Source organism: Pelophylax lessonae (genome assembly GCF_965119305.1).
Source record: "Pelophylax lessonae genome assembly, chromosome: 2".
NCBI lineage: Eukaryota > Metazoa > Chordata > Amphibia > Anura > Ranidae > Pelophylax > Pelophylax lessonae.
In genome coordinates, this window is record NC_138769.1 from 149,142,783 (window position 1) to 149,159,906 (window position 17,124).

Genomic DNA, 17,124 nt, shown 5'->3' on the forward strand with positions numbered 1-17,124 from the left:
AGACAAAATGTTTTTTGGCACTTAGCAGTCATTTGATATGACACCATTACGGATGGAAATATGTGGGCTGCAATTGTTGACCTCCTGAAGGAACAATGCCAACTGCCTGACTGTCATGATGATTTTAAGATCCTGACAAGGGATGGGCTTCATGTTCGAGTCAAACTTAAGTTCGACTCGAACACAGCCTGTTCGCTCGTTCGCCGAATGGCGAACAAATGGGCTTCTTCGCGGAAACTTTGAATTCCCGCATCCATAATGCACTGCGCACTGGCAGTGCATTATGTGATTGGCCAAAGCATGGACTCTGCCCTCCATGCTTTGGCCAATCAAATCATCTGTGCCATGATTGGCCAAAGGCAGGTGCCTTTAGCCAATCATGGCTCAGGGGCGGCTGTTAAACTCACTACACTCTCCGTGAAGGAATTCCACTTATAAATCACCTGCTGGCCAAGGGATTCTGTCAGGGATCCACTGCCATGCGCAGGCGCACTGTCGCCGCAAACCGGCGATTGCCTATGCGCATGAGCGTACGAAGAGGTGCCTTGAATAGCTAGAGGCTACCTTAGAATAGCTCGAGGCTACCTTACAATAGTTCGGGGCTACCTTGCAATAGCTCGAGGCTACCTTGCAATAGCTCGAGGTTACCTTGCAATAGTTCGAGGCTACCATGCAATAGTTTGAGGCTACCTCGGAATAGTCAGAGGCTACCTCAAAATAGTTCGAGGCTACCTTAGAATAGTTTGAGGCTACTAATTTGGCGCCAAAACGGCCTATTTAAACACAGCAGTCACTCTAGGTAATTGCTGTGTTATCTTCAGCTCTTCCTTGTGTTCCTGTGTACCTGTTGTTCCTGATTATTTGACCCGGCTTCCTCTTGACCTTGGTACTTGCTGCCCGCCCTGACCTTTGGCTCGTCTGACTACTCTTTTGGTTATCCCTTGTCTGCTTCTCCGCTTCTGGACCAAAACCTGCACTCTGCCTGGCTGGATGATCCTGGGGACCGTGACCTGGTGCTAGCTTGCAGCGTAGTTCATCCCCACCACTAGGGGCTCTGGTGAAAACCATCTAACACTTAGACTCCGCACCTCAGGTGAACCTGTGTCCTTATCAGATTCCTTACCTTAGTGTCCATCCGGCATCCAGCTCTGCTACCGCGGCCTTTCATCAGGTGAGAGTTCTCTCTATTAGTCAGGCTCCACCTGCCATCCTGACAGATTCAAACCCACAACCTCTCAATTGCAAGCATGGTATTCTACCACCTACACCACCGTCAAGCCTGCTTAGGCTGAACACACTATCCTTGCTAACTAACTAACTTCTAGAAATACCAGGCTTGCAATTGAGAGGTTGTGGGTTTGAATCTCTTGGCCAGTGGGTGATTTATAAGTGGAATTCCTTCAGGGAGAGTGTAGGGAGTTTAACCGATAGTGTAGTATCATTAATAATACATTGCTGGCAGGGAGAGAGATTTTCGCTTTTACAGATTGTTGAGATCAGATAGTGTAGCGTATACCACAAAGATATATAAATATATATATATATATATATATATATATATATATATATATATATAGGCACTTCAGTTTATATCAGTTTATGTCAGTATTGCTGAAAAAAAAACAGCGTGGGGGTCCCCCCCAGTACATACCAGGCCCCTCGGGTCTGGTATGGATTTTAAGGGGCCAAAATTGTAAAAAAAACGGCGTGGGGTTCCCCCTAAAATCCATACCAGACCCTTATCTGAGCACACTGCCTGGCTGGTCAGTGCCAGGGAGCGCCCCCACCTCCTGAACCATACCAGGCCACATTCTCTCAACATGGGGGTGGGTGCTTTGGGTCAGGGGGTCTCTGCCCAACCCCACCCCAAAGCACCTTGCCCCCATGTTGATGGGGACAGGGGTCTGTTCATGACAACCGTGGGCTGTGGTTGTGGGGGTCTGTGTGGGGGAGGCTTATCGAAATCTGGAAGCCCCCTTTAACAAGGGGGCCCCCAGATCCCAGCTCCCCCTATGTGAATGGATATCAGGTACATCGTACCCCTACCCGTTCACCAAAAAAGTGTACAAAAAAAAAAAATAAAGACAAAAGCCAATTTTGGACAAGTCCTTTATTAAAAAATAAATTAAAAAAAAAGTGTTCCCCGATGATCACGTCACCCGCCCGCCCTCAACCGAAAAAGAAAAAAAAGAAGCTCCTGCTTCTCAAGACGCCTCCCGCGCTAATGAGCTGTTTGAGTTTGACAGCTCTTTTATAGGGACCTGACGTCACGAGCGTCCCATAATCCACTGCTCAGGTGCAGTGAATAAATTACATGACGTCAGGCCACCTGTCCTCAACATGGGGGCAAGGTGCCCCAAGGCACCCACCCCCCCATATTGAGGGCATGTGAACTGGTATGATTCAGGAGCCAGCCGACTGTGTGCTCGGATAAGGGTCTGGTATGGGTTTTAGGGGGAACTCCACGCCATTTTTTTTTTAGTTTTGGCGCCATTTTTTTATCTGTATTGCTTGGAGCCGACAGTACATTACAGCCGCGAGCAAGTTTAAATTACATTTTTTCCTTTAGAAATGTCAGTATTGCTGCAGCAGGCTACATACATTGCACAAATGCGCAACTTTGCAGGCACATTAAGGGGGCCCCTCAGGCACGATATTTAAAAGAATTTTTCATTTTTATTGTTTCACTTTAAGCATTATTAAAATCACTGCTCCTGTAAAAACGATTGTTTTAAAAAAAATATTTTCCATTGATTCATTGTTCCCCAGGGCAGTACCCAGGTCCCCATACACTTTTTTCGGCCAAAAACTTGCATTTAAGCCTTCAAAATTAGGACTTTTGATTTTTCATGTTCATGTCTCATAGACTTTAATGGAGTTCGCATGTCCGCTAGAACATTTCCTCTGTTCGAGATGTTCTGGTGCGAACCAAACAGGGGGGTGTTCAGCTCATCACTAATCCTGACCCAGAGCAAATAAACATAAAGTAAAGTCAGACCTATTGGACTGTATTCCTATTCCAGGTCATTGTGCAGCACATATACACTATATAACCAAAAGTATTAGGATTCCTGCCTTTACACTGAAGTGGACGAGAAGGTCTGGATCACAGTGTCTGCTGTAAATTCATCCCAAAGGTGTTCTATCTAGTTGAGGTCAGGACTTTGTGCAGGTCAGTCAAGTTCATCCACCCCAAACTCGCTCATCCATGTCTGTGAGTCCTGACCTCAATCTGATAGAACACCTTTGGGATGAATTAGAGCAGAGACTGTGAGCCAAGCCTTCTTTGGGAGGCGCATTTATCTTCATGAGAGCCAGGTTACACTTTTTTATGAAATTACTGGATGGATGAGTATACAATTACTTACCTGTTTTTACAAACACTTGGAGGACATTTTCTCAAAACAATAAATGGAATAGTTTACTTGGATGTGCAAGGGAGGTTGTGTTCACATAATCTATCTTAAAATTATATACCAAATGCTCTATTTAGCTTGTGACTCTTTTTTTGGTGAACACTCATCCTCCTCTGGACCACACAAGCTAATTTCTCCCTAATCGGTGTGGGAGATTTCACAATATGAGAATGAATGCTTCCTCCTCTGTCTCTCTATTTGACACTTTAAAGTACTGGCATTTATGAGGTTTACCATCATCTTTCACAAGGATACCACCATTGAATGGCCAAAGGCTTGTCTTCCTCCCATAGTTCCATCAATCCATCCACCATACATGGGATCACCATTATCACTATATATTTTTTGATTATTTTGATTGTTTTTGATTTATTACATATATTGATACATAGGGGCTTAAACAGGTATATTGAGTAAAAGAGGTGGATGAACGTATGTTTTTAGGTGTGTATGATGTGAGTCTTGGTAACATTTTTAATGTATTATATAATTTGCACATATCCACTTTTTTGTGATACATTTTTGATTCATTAAAGTGTATATTAATTCAATACAGTCCAGTGAGTATTGTCATATACATTTTCTATATAATTATTTTTTGTTGGTCGAGTTTAAATCATGTCTTTTAATTTAGTTTTTCCAGGCCTTTTTTCCACATCAGTGCCTGACCTCTCAAATGGACTTCTGGAAGAATGGTCAAACATTCCCATAGACACACTCCTAAACCTTGTGGACAGCCTTCCCATAAGAGGTGAAGCTGTTATAGCTGCAAAGGGTGGGCCAACCTAATATTGAAAGACAAGCTGGGGGATAAAGGCCCCTGAAAGAAGTTACATTAGGACCATGTGGCTAGTTCACAGGATCTTTGTTCAAAAATTATTAAAAATCCACAGAAGAACTGGGTTCAAAAGCACCCCCACCACCATCTTCCACTCACTTGTGCATAAAAGACAAGGTTGTCTCAAATGGCGCAGCTGCAGTCACACATTCCACATGCATACACAAGTCACACATACAGTGGGTACGGAAAGTATTCAGACCCCCTTAAATTTTTCACTCTTTGTTATATTGCAGCCATTTGCTAAAATTATTTAAGTTCATTCTTCTTCCTCATGAATGTACACATAGCACCCCATACTGACAGAAAAACACAGCATTGTTGACATTGTTGCAGATTTATTAAAAAAGAAAAACTGAAATATTACATGGTCCTAAGTATTCAGACCCTTTGCTGTGACACTCATATATTTAACTCAGGTGCTTTCCATTTCTTCTGATCATCCTTGAGATGGTTCTACACCTTCGAGTCCAGCTGTGTTTGATTATACTGATTGTACTTGATTAGGAAAGCCACACACCTGTCTATATAAGACCTTCCAGATCACAATGCATGTCAGAGCAAATGAGAATCATGAGGTCAAAGGAACTGCCTGAAGAGCTCAGAGACAGAATTGTGGCAAGGCACAGATCTGGCCAAGGTTACAAAAAGATTTCTGCTGCACTTAAGGTTCCTAAGAGCACAGTGGCCTCCATAATCCTCAAATGGAAGACGTTTGGGACGACCAGAACCCTTCCTAGAGCTGGCCGTCCGGCCAAACTGAGCTATCGGGGGAGAAGAGCCTTGGTGAGAGAGGTAAAGAAGAACCCGAAGATCACTGTGGCTGAGCTCCAGAGATGCAGTCAGGAGATGGGAGAAAGTTGTAGAAAGTCAACCATCACTGCAGCCCTCCACCAGTCGGGGCTTTATGGCAGAGTGGCCCGACGGAAGCCTCTCCTCAGTGTAAGACACATGAAAGCCCGCATGGAGTTTGCTAAAAAAACACCTGAAGGACTCCAAGATGGTGAGAAATAAGATTCTCTGGTCTGATGAGACCAAAATAGAACTTTTTGGCCTTAATTCTAAGCGGTATGTGTGGAGAAAATCAGGCACTGCTCATCACCTGTCCAATACAGTCCCAACAGTGAAGCATAGTGGTGGCAGCATCATGCTGTGGGGGTGTTTTTCAGCTGCAGGGACAGGACGACTGGTTGCAATCGAGGGAAAGATGAATGCGGCCAAGTACAGGGATATCCTGGACAAAAACCTTCTCCAGAGTGCTCTGGACCTCAGACTGGGCCGAAGGTTTACCTTCCAACAAGACAATGACCCTAAGCACACAGCTAAAATAACGAAGGAGTGGCTTCACAACAACTCTGTGACTGTTCTTGAATGGCCCAGCCAGAGCCCTGACTTAAACCCAATTGAGCATCTCTGGAGAGACCTAAAAATGGCTGTCCACCAACGTTTACCATCCAACCTGACAGAACTGGAGAGGATCTGCAAGGAGGAATGGCAGAGGATTCCCAAATCCAGGTGTGAAAGACTTGTTGCATCTTTCCCAAAAAGACTCCTGGCTGTATTAGATCAAAAGGGGGCTTCTACTAAATACTGAGCAAAGGGTCTGAATACTTAGGACCATGTGATATTTCAGTTTTTCTTTTTTAATAAATCTGCAACAATGTCAACAATTCTGTGTTTTTCTGTCAGTATGGGGTGCTATGTGTACATTCATGAGGAAGAAGAATGAACTTAAATGATTTTAGCAAATGGCTGCAATATAACAAAGAGTGAAAAATTGAAGGGGGTCTGAATACTTTCCGTACCCACTGTATATCATATAGATCTGGCTAAACTACCGGTAAGGAGGGAATAGATAAATTATAGACAAGAGTATATACTTGTAAAGAATCTATAATTCCCATATACAGTTCAAAGATGAAAAAATACAAAAAATACAGTCCCCAGACAGATATGGATGTTCCCTAACTGGGAAATAGGCAGTTCCTATTTAGAGTTCAAAGTAGAAGTTAAGAGTGTGGCTCGGTAAATACACTGATATGAGGATTAAGATGGATGTCAATAAGCACCTGGTTGTAACAGAGTGTTCCCCATGAATAGCTTATAAAGCGGAGAAGGCTGATGTACACCAGATCATACACTGATGTATATTGAATATAAAGCGCATCAGCACTGTAAACAAAATTGGAGACCGACAGGTCCGCTAAACCAACCATAGGTTGTGAACTAATCTGTTTCCTGGATTGCCCAGTAAGTAGACAGTTCCCTTATGCATGCAGCTCACAGGGGTAGAGATGAAGCATCATCGATTACTTGGCTCTCACTCAGGTAAACAAGCGATATCCACTTGTCTGGTCTATTTATTATTGAGTCAGTTCCCGGAGCCTAATCCAAGATGGAACCCGCCATCCTCATTCAGTGCATAGAGCATGTGCATACATGCAGGGCTGCGTCATCCGTGACATCAGAGCGTCATTCACGTGGCAACTCAATATTGAACCCTATGGACTAAGACTGGGATGCCATTAAAGTTCATGTGCGTGCAAAGGCAGGCATCCCAATACTGTTGGTAATATAGTGTATATTTAAATACATGTTTTCTATATATATTTTATATATACATATATATAGTATAGAGAGAAAGGTGAGCGTGTGTTTACAAAGGTTAACATTCCTGAACACATGCAATCATATATATTCAAAGCGATTGCTCTTCACTAAACTCCTAATGGTTCCAAACCCATAAACAAGAGGATCACATTAAATCAGTTTGGCAGACTTCCCTTTTGGCTCGCTGCACTTGACATATCTCCTTTGACTCACGCAGCTTCGGTTTAAGTATAATCATTTCCTACATACTTGAGCATGTGAATTTGATTTAGATATCACGTTTCTTTTTCTTTACCCAGAGCAGCGAATGTGTCTCTCAGGTCTCCTTTATCAATGAAGCCATCTCTGTTCTGGTCCATAATGGTGAAGGCCTGGTGACAAGGAAACAGCACAGCATTAGTTAGATCCGCAGGATCTCCCATCCTCTATGATCTTCGCTTACAGCCTGTGACACATTTCACTTTCAGTTAAAAATAAGCAACAAACAAAGCCTCTGTGAATTACACACGTTTAGTATGCTAATGAATCCTGACAAGGGGTTTAATTAAAATACAATTAACCCACCCCTAGTTCCGTGAACTAAATTAATACTAGGCACAATATGATGCTGGATGGCTTCCAATACATGATTAGATACAGCCAATGTTAACTCTATATGAAAGTTTGGGAAAAAAAAAGACAAAATACAATACTGTAAATATGGGGTTGTAAAAGAAAAGATGTCTCATTTTTCCAGCATATGAGAAAAAAAGATGTACAAATGTCCTCGGCCCTAAGCAGTATCAGATCAAGAAAATGTAGAGTTTTATGTGAATGTATAACATGAGGCCTGATCTGAAGGAAACAAATGGTTTCTCTCTGTAAAAAATCAATCCAGCATTTATACCAGGGATGACTGCATAGATTATCATAGTCTGTGACTTTTTGACTAAAGTTGTGACTACAGAACCGGTTATCTAAAGTGGTTGCATAAAGCTTCTAGCAGATCTCACACCTTGATATTGTGGAAAAGCCACACTCTGCCCTGCCTAGGATGGGGAAATTTGGGGGGCTGAAAGATAACATACCATTCAGAACATAAAAAATACTTTTTTATGTATACAAAATCATGTAGACACAAAGATCCCTAATCATAGGTGATGGTTGTAGCAAAAGATGACTAAGGATGGCCATAGAAGATATGATTTTCTTTCCTTCCACCATGGGTAGAAGGAAATAAAATTGCTTGATTCTCCCATCAACACTAACTGTGGAAGGAAAGAAAATCATATCATCTATCCAAGCCTATCTACCATAGCCTTAGTCATCTTTTGCTACAACCATCACCTATGATTATGCCTCCCACTGCGCTATTGTATTCAGCCAGCAGGAGGGCACGGGAAGCATTTCCTGGTCAGCAGATTACAATGGTTACTGCTAGAGGCTATAGCCGCTGGCAGTAGCCGTATGTGAAAAAATCGACATTGAATCTATCTGGTGGTGTCATTAAAGCGGAGTTCCGGGCAGAGAAACGTTTTTTTCCTGAACATACCCCCGGGACAGTCAGGGCTAGCACATTCCACAATGGCTAGCCTCTGATCTGTCCCGGTTCGCACTTACCTTTTAGAAGAAATACTTACTTAGAAATTTTCTTCCACAGCGTTTCCATCTCGGTTGTGGGCAGCTGAAGCCGGCGCGGTCCTCTTCTCTGTCTTCTTCCGCGTCTTCGTGTCCCAGAATGCACTGCACCGGCCCCTCTCGTCACTTCCGGTGCGGCGCCGCATTCCTAATGCGTCGCCCGGAAATGACGAGCGGGGCCGGTGCGGCGCATTGATTCCTGGGAGCTATGACGTTTAGCTCCCAGGAATCATCGCGAGGCAGGAAGTGACGGGGTGAGCCTCGGCGCTGGAGGAGGAAGCTGTCATAGGTGAGTATTTACGATCTTCAATAAAAAGGTGAGTAAACAAAAAAAAAAAAAATAACTATCCAATTCCTTTTCAGGTGCGGCATACCTAGCGGAGGGGCACAAAAAAAAAAAATCTTTTTTGTGCCCGGAACTCCGCTTTAACTTTGTATTGACACCCACAGCGGTTCACAGAGGGCAGTGTGAATCGCCAGCGGAAACCGTTGGGAACCCACAATGGATTTGCAGGGTTTCCTGCATTGCACCAGTGTGAACTGGCCTTTATTCTATGCCCCCCCAACAGCCCCTCTCAATGCTCACCTGAACCCCCTCTCGATCCAGCAATGTGCTTGAAAGCCTCGGATGTCAGGACTCCCTCTCCTCATTGGCTGAGACAGTAAAGGGAGCCATTGTCTCCCACTGTTGTCAAACACAGCAAGTAAGCTAATGAGGAAAGAGGGGGAGCCGAGCCATGGCTCTATGCATAGAGCAGGGCTCGGAAGCAAGCATGAACCAGTCCCCCATAGCAAGCAGCTTGCTATTGGGGACATTGGTCAAGGGGGAGGAGCCAGGAGCGCCAGCAGGGGACTCGAGATGAAGAGAATTGAACTGCTTCGTGCAAAACCATTGCACAGAGCAGGTAAGTATGACATGTTTTTTATTTTAAGAAAAAAAAAAAAAAAAGACAAACCTTTAACACAACGTTAAAGACTTCTTGCCTCTTGCAGAAGCTACTGTACACTGAAGTGTCACTCTCAGTCTGCTGCCAGTTAAATTGTCCCATGAGCTGGAAAATCTCTGTGCAGGGCTGAGAGTGGCATCATATTGGTGGCTAAAGCAGTATAGTGAGACTGCCATCATCACATATTGATGGCAGCGTTGTAATTGAGACTGCCATCGTCACACACATGCTGTCTGTCCTGAACAAAGAATTAAAAGCTTGGGTCATATATTTTTTATATTCTTTGGGAATCTGAATTCATAACAATAAATAAAAAAATTGAGAGGTTCCGAAATTGGGCTGTAATAGTGGAAATACACTTTAAATCATCGTATTTCTAATCCTTTTCCCCTTGTATTGGATTGTATTGTAACTGTATTGCCTGTGCAAACTGCTGGCGCTATATAAATCTGGTTATACAAAGAAAATAATAATAATATTAATAACCTAATTATATAATATAATAGTAAAATAAAAATAGTAGTTTTACCAATATTGCTGTTGCGATTAAAAAAAGAGAAGTTGCGATTAAAAAAAAGAGAACATTTTAACAATCTGTCAATCTTAACAAGGGTAATAGTGTGCTTTTTACTTTAGTAATTTTTTTATTGGGAGAAAAATCAGATTGTAAAATCAGTTCAACAATAAAAATGTAGAATTAAAGAGCAGCTCCAAGCAACAAGAGAAACCAATCACGGAGCAGCGAATGGTATTGACCAAATGCTTCAGTTGTCCAAAAACCAGAAAAAATGACTTAAAATACATTAGTACATATTGCAGTAAAAAGGGTCAGGAGGACAATATTCGTACTGTGCCTTCTGGGGCCTGTTGTATGTAACCAACTATATCTCTGCTTATTGTACAACCAATCACTGCTAGAAGCAGCAAGTAATCTGCAGTGTTTGTTCACCCAAGTAGATGTTATTCAGGATAGAAAGAGTGGAGTAAACTTTCAAAGTATACAATTTGAGTTTGTTTGGAATGTACCTTTTTAAGGGCTCATTTACTGCGCAATTCTTATGTTCAGTGTGCAATTCCCACATGGAAGAAAAATATATTTAAAGTATATTTAAAAAAATATTTTTTATTTTTCCCAAATATATTGAAAAAATATTTTAAATGCTACAATTTTGGCCATATTCAATATATTTCTAAAACATTTTCCCCAAATATATTGGAAATATATTTTAAATGCTACAATTTTGGTCATATTCAATATATTGCTAAAATTTTTTTCCCTAAATATATTGGAAATATTTTTTTTCCATATGGGTTAGCCTCCACATTTACATGTGTATGCAGTGCATTTTTTTTACTTTTTTTTAGTACATTAAGCTCCATATACATGCAGCATGCTCTACTTTTTTAAACACATGTGAAAGCACCGCAGTGATGTACATTCATTTTTCTTGCATATGCGTTTGTACTGTATTTAAAAATGTGTTTGCATGTGGAGTAATTGAACAATAAAGGTTTTATATTTTATATACAAAGCAGACCATGTTATGTCAAATGGGCAAATACTCTACCTCTTTAAATTCCTGTATTTGGCTTTGATCGAACATGGAGAAAACATTTGAACCTCCATCTGCCTTCTTTTTTGCTTTCTTGGGAGACTAAAAACAAGATAAAAATACGTGTATAATCAATATCTGTACTTCAGTAGTGTACAATGATTCAGAACAAATGCTTGTTATACGAATGAACCTTTAAAAGACGAACGTTAAAAAGAAAAGTTTACTTACAGTGTTTTTCTTTTCATAAATACTTTGCATTCATTTAGGCCTCTTGCACAGAGTACTCCTGTTTGAGCATCTACTTTTCCAGACTTTTTTTTTTGTATGTATTTGTGTGTATTTTCATTTTTGTGCGCATGCATGCATTTCTTGTGCATATGCGTGAAAACTTTTTCTCACGTTCATGTTCAGCACAATATGTAAACGGACATTTGCACACACAGTGTGCGCAACCGCTCGTATTTGCATGCATTTGCCAACATGAGGCGTAAATTACTGAGCAAAAATGCAGATTTTTCTATTTTGTTTTTACTGAAGTATGCCTGTGCGCATAGGTACATTACAAATAATGGGCTGTATGTTAGCTCAGTAACAAAAAAAAAGCTTTAGGCTCCTTTCACACGGCCGCTCCGCTGCTTTCCGTGTGTCCGCAAATCATCCTATTTTTTTGCGGATGATTTGCGGACATTAATGTAAGTGAATGGCACTGCGGATGTCAGCGGAATACCATCCGCTGACATCCGATTTTCCTCCTTTCAGTTCTGTTCCGTTTTTACGAACGGAACAGAACCCCATTTTTCCATCCGTGTAAAAAACGGAAAGGAAGGAAAATCGGATGTCAGCGGTGTCATCCGCTGACATCCGCAATGCCATATACTTACATTATGTCCGCTTATCATCCGCAAACGGATGGGATGATATGCGGGCATACGGAGCAGATGACAGAAATGTCATCCGCTCCGTGGAAAAAAAAAAAAAAAAGTCCCGCAGCGGCCGTGTGAAAGGAGCCTAACTGAGCTTTTTCAAGCTGCAGTGTGCAAGAGGCCTTACAGTATGAACCTGCTAAAAAATGTGACTTGTCCCAGAAGAGTCAGATCTGTATAGCCCCTCATAGCCCTCTTCTGGAATTGTCTAATTACTGTCTGTACTGATCAGCCTCCCTGCAAAATCTTTTTATGTTACTGCTGGACAAGGAGCAAAGGAGAAAACTACTGTAGAGTGTCACTTGAGTCACAACCCGGGCTGCTGATATCGCATGCAGTGGTGGTCTCAACTTGGATGTCAACGTATGGGGGGCTTTTACAGTAAATGAACATGCCTAAGATACATTAAAGGTACATACTGTATAATCTTATGCAAGACATATGCCTATTGAATATCCAGATAGTAAAGCAAGCATGATAATGCTGTTTATTCTACACCAGAACCATACATTTCTTGCCCCCGATGATGTGATCTTTCACGAAACTTGTTGGGCGGAGTCCATGTTTGCGACATTACCACGCTGCCGACCCCATGAGGCTGTGGGCTTAAATCCCGGGACGGATATACATGGCATATATACTAATTTTTTAACTCATTCTTTTTATCTTTAATAAATTGTATACAGTTTCACACTATGGGATTTTCTTTGATTGATCTTACATGCAAGATTTGCCAGGGAGCCCTCGATTATTCCCTATGTGAGTGTTCCCATTGGACACAATAAAAGGCCACAGAGGTCTCCCATTTCGCTTCAAAGGAAAGAGGGTTGATGACTCCTGTCTTATGGATATTCTATCATACCGCGTTCATGACTTTTATCATCTAGAATCCATTTCCTCTAGTGAGCGGCCATCTCATATTATATGGTGGATTCGCACCTGTGTGTTTCACCTTTTTATACGATATTCACTATCAAGGTGTTTTATGATTGGACCATATTACTTCTATATGGACTGTAACATTTATGGGACTTTATTTCTTTGTCATTTTAGCGCAGCAATTCTCTGTTTTGTATTTATAATACATCAACAGATTTTTTTTAGGCTCCATTCACACTTGTGTGACTCCAAAGTCATGTGATTTCCATTGCGAATTTACATGGCAACTTTGATGCATCTTTGGATGGGTGTGACTTGGATGCAACTTTGGCTGTTGACTTTGGCTTTGATTGTTGTACAGCTGTCACATTGATAACATTAGGATGTGACTTTCATGTGACTTTTGAGAGCTTATATTGCAGTCTATTGCACTCCAGTTGTATGAAAGTCGCATTAAAGTAGTGCAGGAACCTTTTTGAAGTCGCATAGATTTGAACAGCTTCCATTGAAATAGATGGGCTGCATCTTATCATGAAACTTTGTGTCCAAAGTTGCATGACAAATCGCACAAGTGTGAATAAAGCCTTAAAAGAGATGTATGGGCAAAGCTTTTTTGGCCATATTTCTCCTATGGATCTCTCCTATGGGCCCTTGTTCAGCCAGTCACTCAGCCGATCCAGGCTCGGGTAAGATCCCAACCATATAGTCAGTATCCACCCAGAAGCCTGGACCAGCACTTGGCTCAACCTCTCAGTGATGGTTGCCGCTCACAGCCTGAGCCAGCCCTTCCCGCCCCCTCCACACCCCCGAGCTTCAGCAAACACTGGAGAGCAGAGAGCCGCTGGCTGACAGTCACGGCTCTCTGCTCAGAGTGGAGGGGGAGAACTGAGCAATTAGCAGTGTTTGATTGCTCAGTTCTCAGTGCAGGATCGATGCTGCATCCACCTAGGTGAGTATAAAAGTTTATTATTTCAAAATCCCGAACTTCTCTTTTAAATGTAATTAGTTTACTATCTCTGTTGATAATTGCATTTTCGCTTTAGAAATAAAAAAAAATCTAACTAGTGCAAATACCTGTCCACTTACAGATGGGTTCCATTACCACACCTCCCTCACTTTGGCCACAGGTGCTGGCAACCTCTAGCCCCCTTATTAACCCATTGTACGCTACATACAAAAATATCAAACCGCACCCTGCTAATCCTATAGAGCTTGAACAACTTTATTGGACAGCTGTGACAGATACACTCCAACCACAACCTCCCTCTGATGCACTTTGCCACTTGCTGGGGCTTAAACACAAAGCCCCAGTAGGGCGCAAAACATGTCGAAGGAGTTCATGGGTGAAGTTCTGTGGTGCTGCTGGATCAATAAAGATGCAGTGCCATCTTAAGAACATTAAAGGGCCCCGGACAATGCAGTGCACTAGGGCCCTGCCTACACAATCACCCACGAGAATAAAAATGCAAATTATCGATAAGGCAATACATGTTTTTGGTACAGCAGTGCCAGGCTAATGACAGATTCCAAGTTTGACGGCTGGGTCCGGTGAACACACAGACGGGAGTCAGACTCTACTGTCCTGTGTGTGCCTGTTCCCATGGAGGCGGATAGGCATTCCTGCAGTTTTTGGCTCCCCCTTCATGGCCCACATGGCCTGGCAGCAGCACAGGGCAGACAGGCGCTTGCCACCTGCTAAGTTCGGCGGCGGGTTGCACGCGGGAATCGGGACTAATGCTTGGCTGGGGCTGGGTCCCTGGCCAGGTGGGCCCCCTGGGCAAGTGGGGCCCCCAGGCACCTGACCAGTGTGCCTATTTGGTAAGATGGCCCTGTAAAGATATCACTGCTATGTGGAATTAGCAATGTGCAGCCTCACATTTTTGTACATAGTGTAAGTACCTACCGTATTTATTCAAGTATAACGCGCAAAATTTTCTACCAAAAAAAGAAATCAAAGTTTGGGTGCGCGTTATAAACGAGGGCTGGGGTGGGGTGGCAGTGGCGGCCGGTCCATTGAGGGCGCAGGCGAATTGTGAGTTTGCACTGCGCCTTTTCCGGGCTGCAGTGGGCGGCCCGAACTGGGGGTGAGAATTCTTATTATCCGCTGTATGGTCGCCGCTTCATTTCCTCGCCTCGCCCACACATTACGGTAAGCATTGCTTTTGTACAATTCAGTGTTTTGCGTACCGTAATTCAGTGTTCTTCATATTTTATCTGATATACTGGTACCCGTTGGATGGCAACTCAGGGTATCAAGAGAAAACGTTCTGCATATGACGCTTCTGTTACCGGTAATTTTATTTCGGTATTGTGTTTATACCAGTTTACGTTGTCAATAAATGATTTTTATCATGGCCGCACGTGTTCAACAATGTTTTTTTGTCAATTACAATGCTTGGTGTGAAACAAAATTTTATACCGATTTTTAATCGAAAATTAGGGGTGCGCGTTATACACGTGTGCGCGTTATACTCGAATAAATACGGTAACTTGCTATCAGCATTTTGCAGTTCCCTGTACAACACACAGACTGAGAAAGGGAGAGTCAGGATTGTGAGCCAATCAGGTGTGTTGTATGCAGATGTATTGGCAAGGGACAAACTGATAGATGTAGAGAGCAGATTGATGATTTTGTCAGTCTGCTGCTGTTCCTTCGCTGTCTAACCAGAAGACTGGCTGAAAAAATAGCACCATTGTATTCATTAGCTATAACTAGCATAATCCACCTGGCTAATGGCTATGTTGTGTGAGGGGGCTATGTAAATCCTAGGACAGAAATTCAAATGCTTTGGAAAGTAAAACATCAGTGTTTTAGCTGTTTGTCTGGAGTTCAGTGCCTTTAAAAAAAAAAATAGCTCAGGCATATCATACTACTGATATTTACAAAGTTTCCAACATTGCTTACAACTGCTTAATGTACAGTGAGTACATGGTCTTTTAACTAGCGTTCAGTCATGCCTGATCATATCCTTGCCATGAATAAGGATAATAGCACCTTCAGTGCAGCAGAACAGTACTATTCAGATAATGTTCTAACAAAGATGTCAGCAAGATTCTAAATCAGTGTTTCTCAACCTTTTTTCAGTCAAGGTACCCTTTAAAAATGATGGACAGTCTTGAGGCATCCCATTTTAAAATGTAAAAACTATTCTAAAAGTTTTACACAATGCAGCAGAATCCACACACCTAGGACACCCAACGTTAGAGGTGATTTATTCTTCCAAAGCAAATACACTTTATCAAATCACTGACTAGTATTCCAATGTTTCTCTTCTCCCTCAGTTTCTTTAGAATCACTCAGCTAAGGTGCCATCAATGCTGATGGAGAGGGTCAGGGAAGGTCAAACAAGGATGCTATACACACAACTGACATCCTCCTCATTCACTGGTGATGCCATTGGTCATTAGGACGTTGGCGGCTAGAAAGTTGTAATGGTGCACAATGAAAATCTGTGACTTTGTATAACCTAAAAGGCAGCTTTATCCACCTGCCAGCTTGTATACAATTTTTAGGCATTTTGCCAAGGCACCCTGGTTGAAAAAGGCTGTGCTAGATGACAACTTGAGCTTCTCCAATCTTTAGCACCAACAGTCTAGGTAACAGAGGCTGGCACAGTCTGATAATGTGACTAAAGAAGAGTATGCCTAAAGCCTAGTACACACAGGATGAATGGCGGGTGGCATCGGCCGATGTAATAGAAACCGGCCAACATTCAGCCTATGTGTCCTGGAGTTGATCCTTTCAGTCGTCTTCTGCCGAGGGGGCATGACCGAAAAAGGTCTACCCATCGGCTCCTGATCAGTGCTCTCAGGGGCTGTCCCCCTGTCAAAACACAATAGAACAGCAGGGGAGATCGCTGTACTGACGTCAGATGGTTAGTACAGCGGCTCCTCCTGAGCTGTCAGGCTGGGTTCACGCATATGTGAATTGGAATGTGGGTTTCCTAGCATCCAATTCACATGACAGACAAATGTGACTGACTCTCAATGGAGCGGGGTCACACAGTTCTTGGACGGCCGGGGTCTTATGTGTCCTATGTGTCTTTTGGACTGATTCGGGTGCGAATTCAGGCAAAATAATCGGACCTGATTTGCACCTAAACCAATGAACAGGGACACACCGGACCCCAGGTAAAAACTTGCGGCCGCATATGCATGAACCTGGCCTAATTTTTTTTTTTCGTTCAGCCCTGCTGGGTTGAATGTAAAAAACAACTAGTGTGCACAAGGCTTTAGAGCATCTATCTGTGTGTGATACAGAAAGTCATCAGGAAGGTTGTGGTTCATAGCAGTATTTGGTGATTAGCCACTTGCTGACCAGCCGCTATATTTTTTCTG

The 17,124-nt window shown here is 42.5% G+C and overlaps 1 protein-coding gene across 1 annotated transcript in view; it reads right to left on the reverse strand.

Annotated features, from left to right (window-relative positions):
• Nucleotides 1–17,124, reverse strand: part of MYL10 (myosin light chain 10) — a 291,095-nt gene that overhangs the window by 35,574 nt on the left and 238,397 nt on the right. The window contains exons 2-3 of the mRNA XM_082247321.1: nt 10,997–11,084; nt 7,160–7,235 (exon numbers count right to left, since the gene is read on the reverse strand). Coding sequence (XP_082103447.1) covers nt 7,160–7,235; nt 10,997–11,084 — 164 coding nt within the window. The remainder of the gene's footprint in view (nt 1–7,159; nt 7,236–10,996; nt 11,085–17,124) is intronic.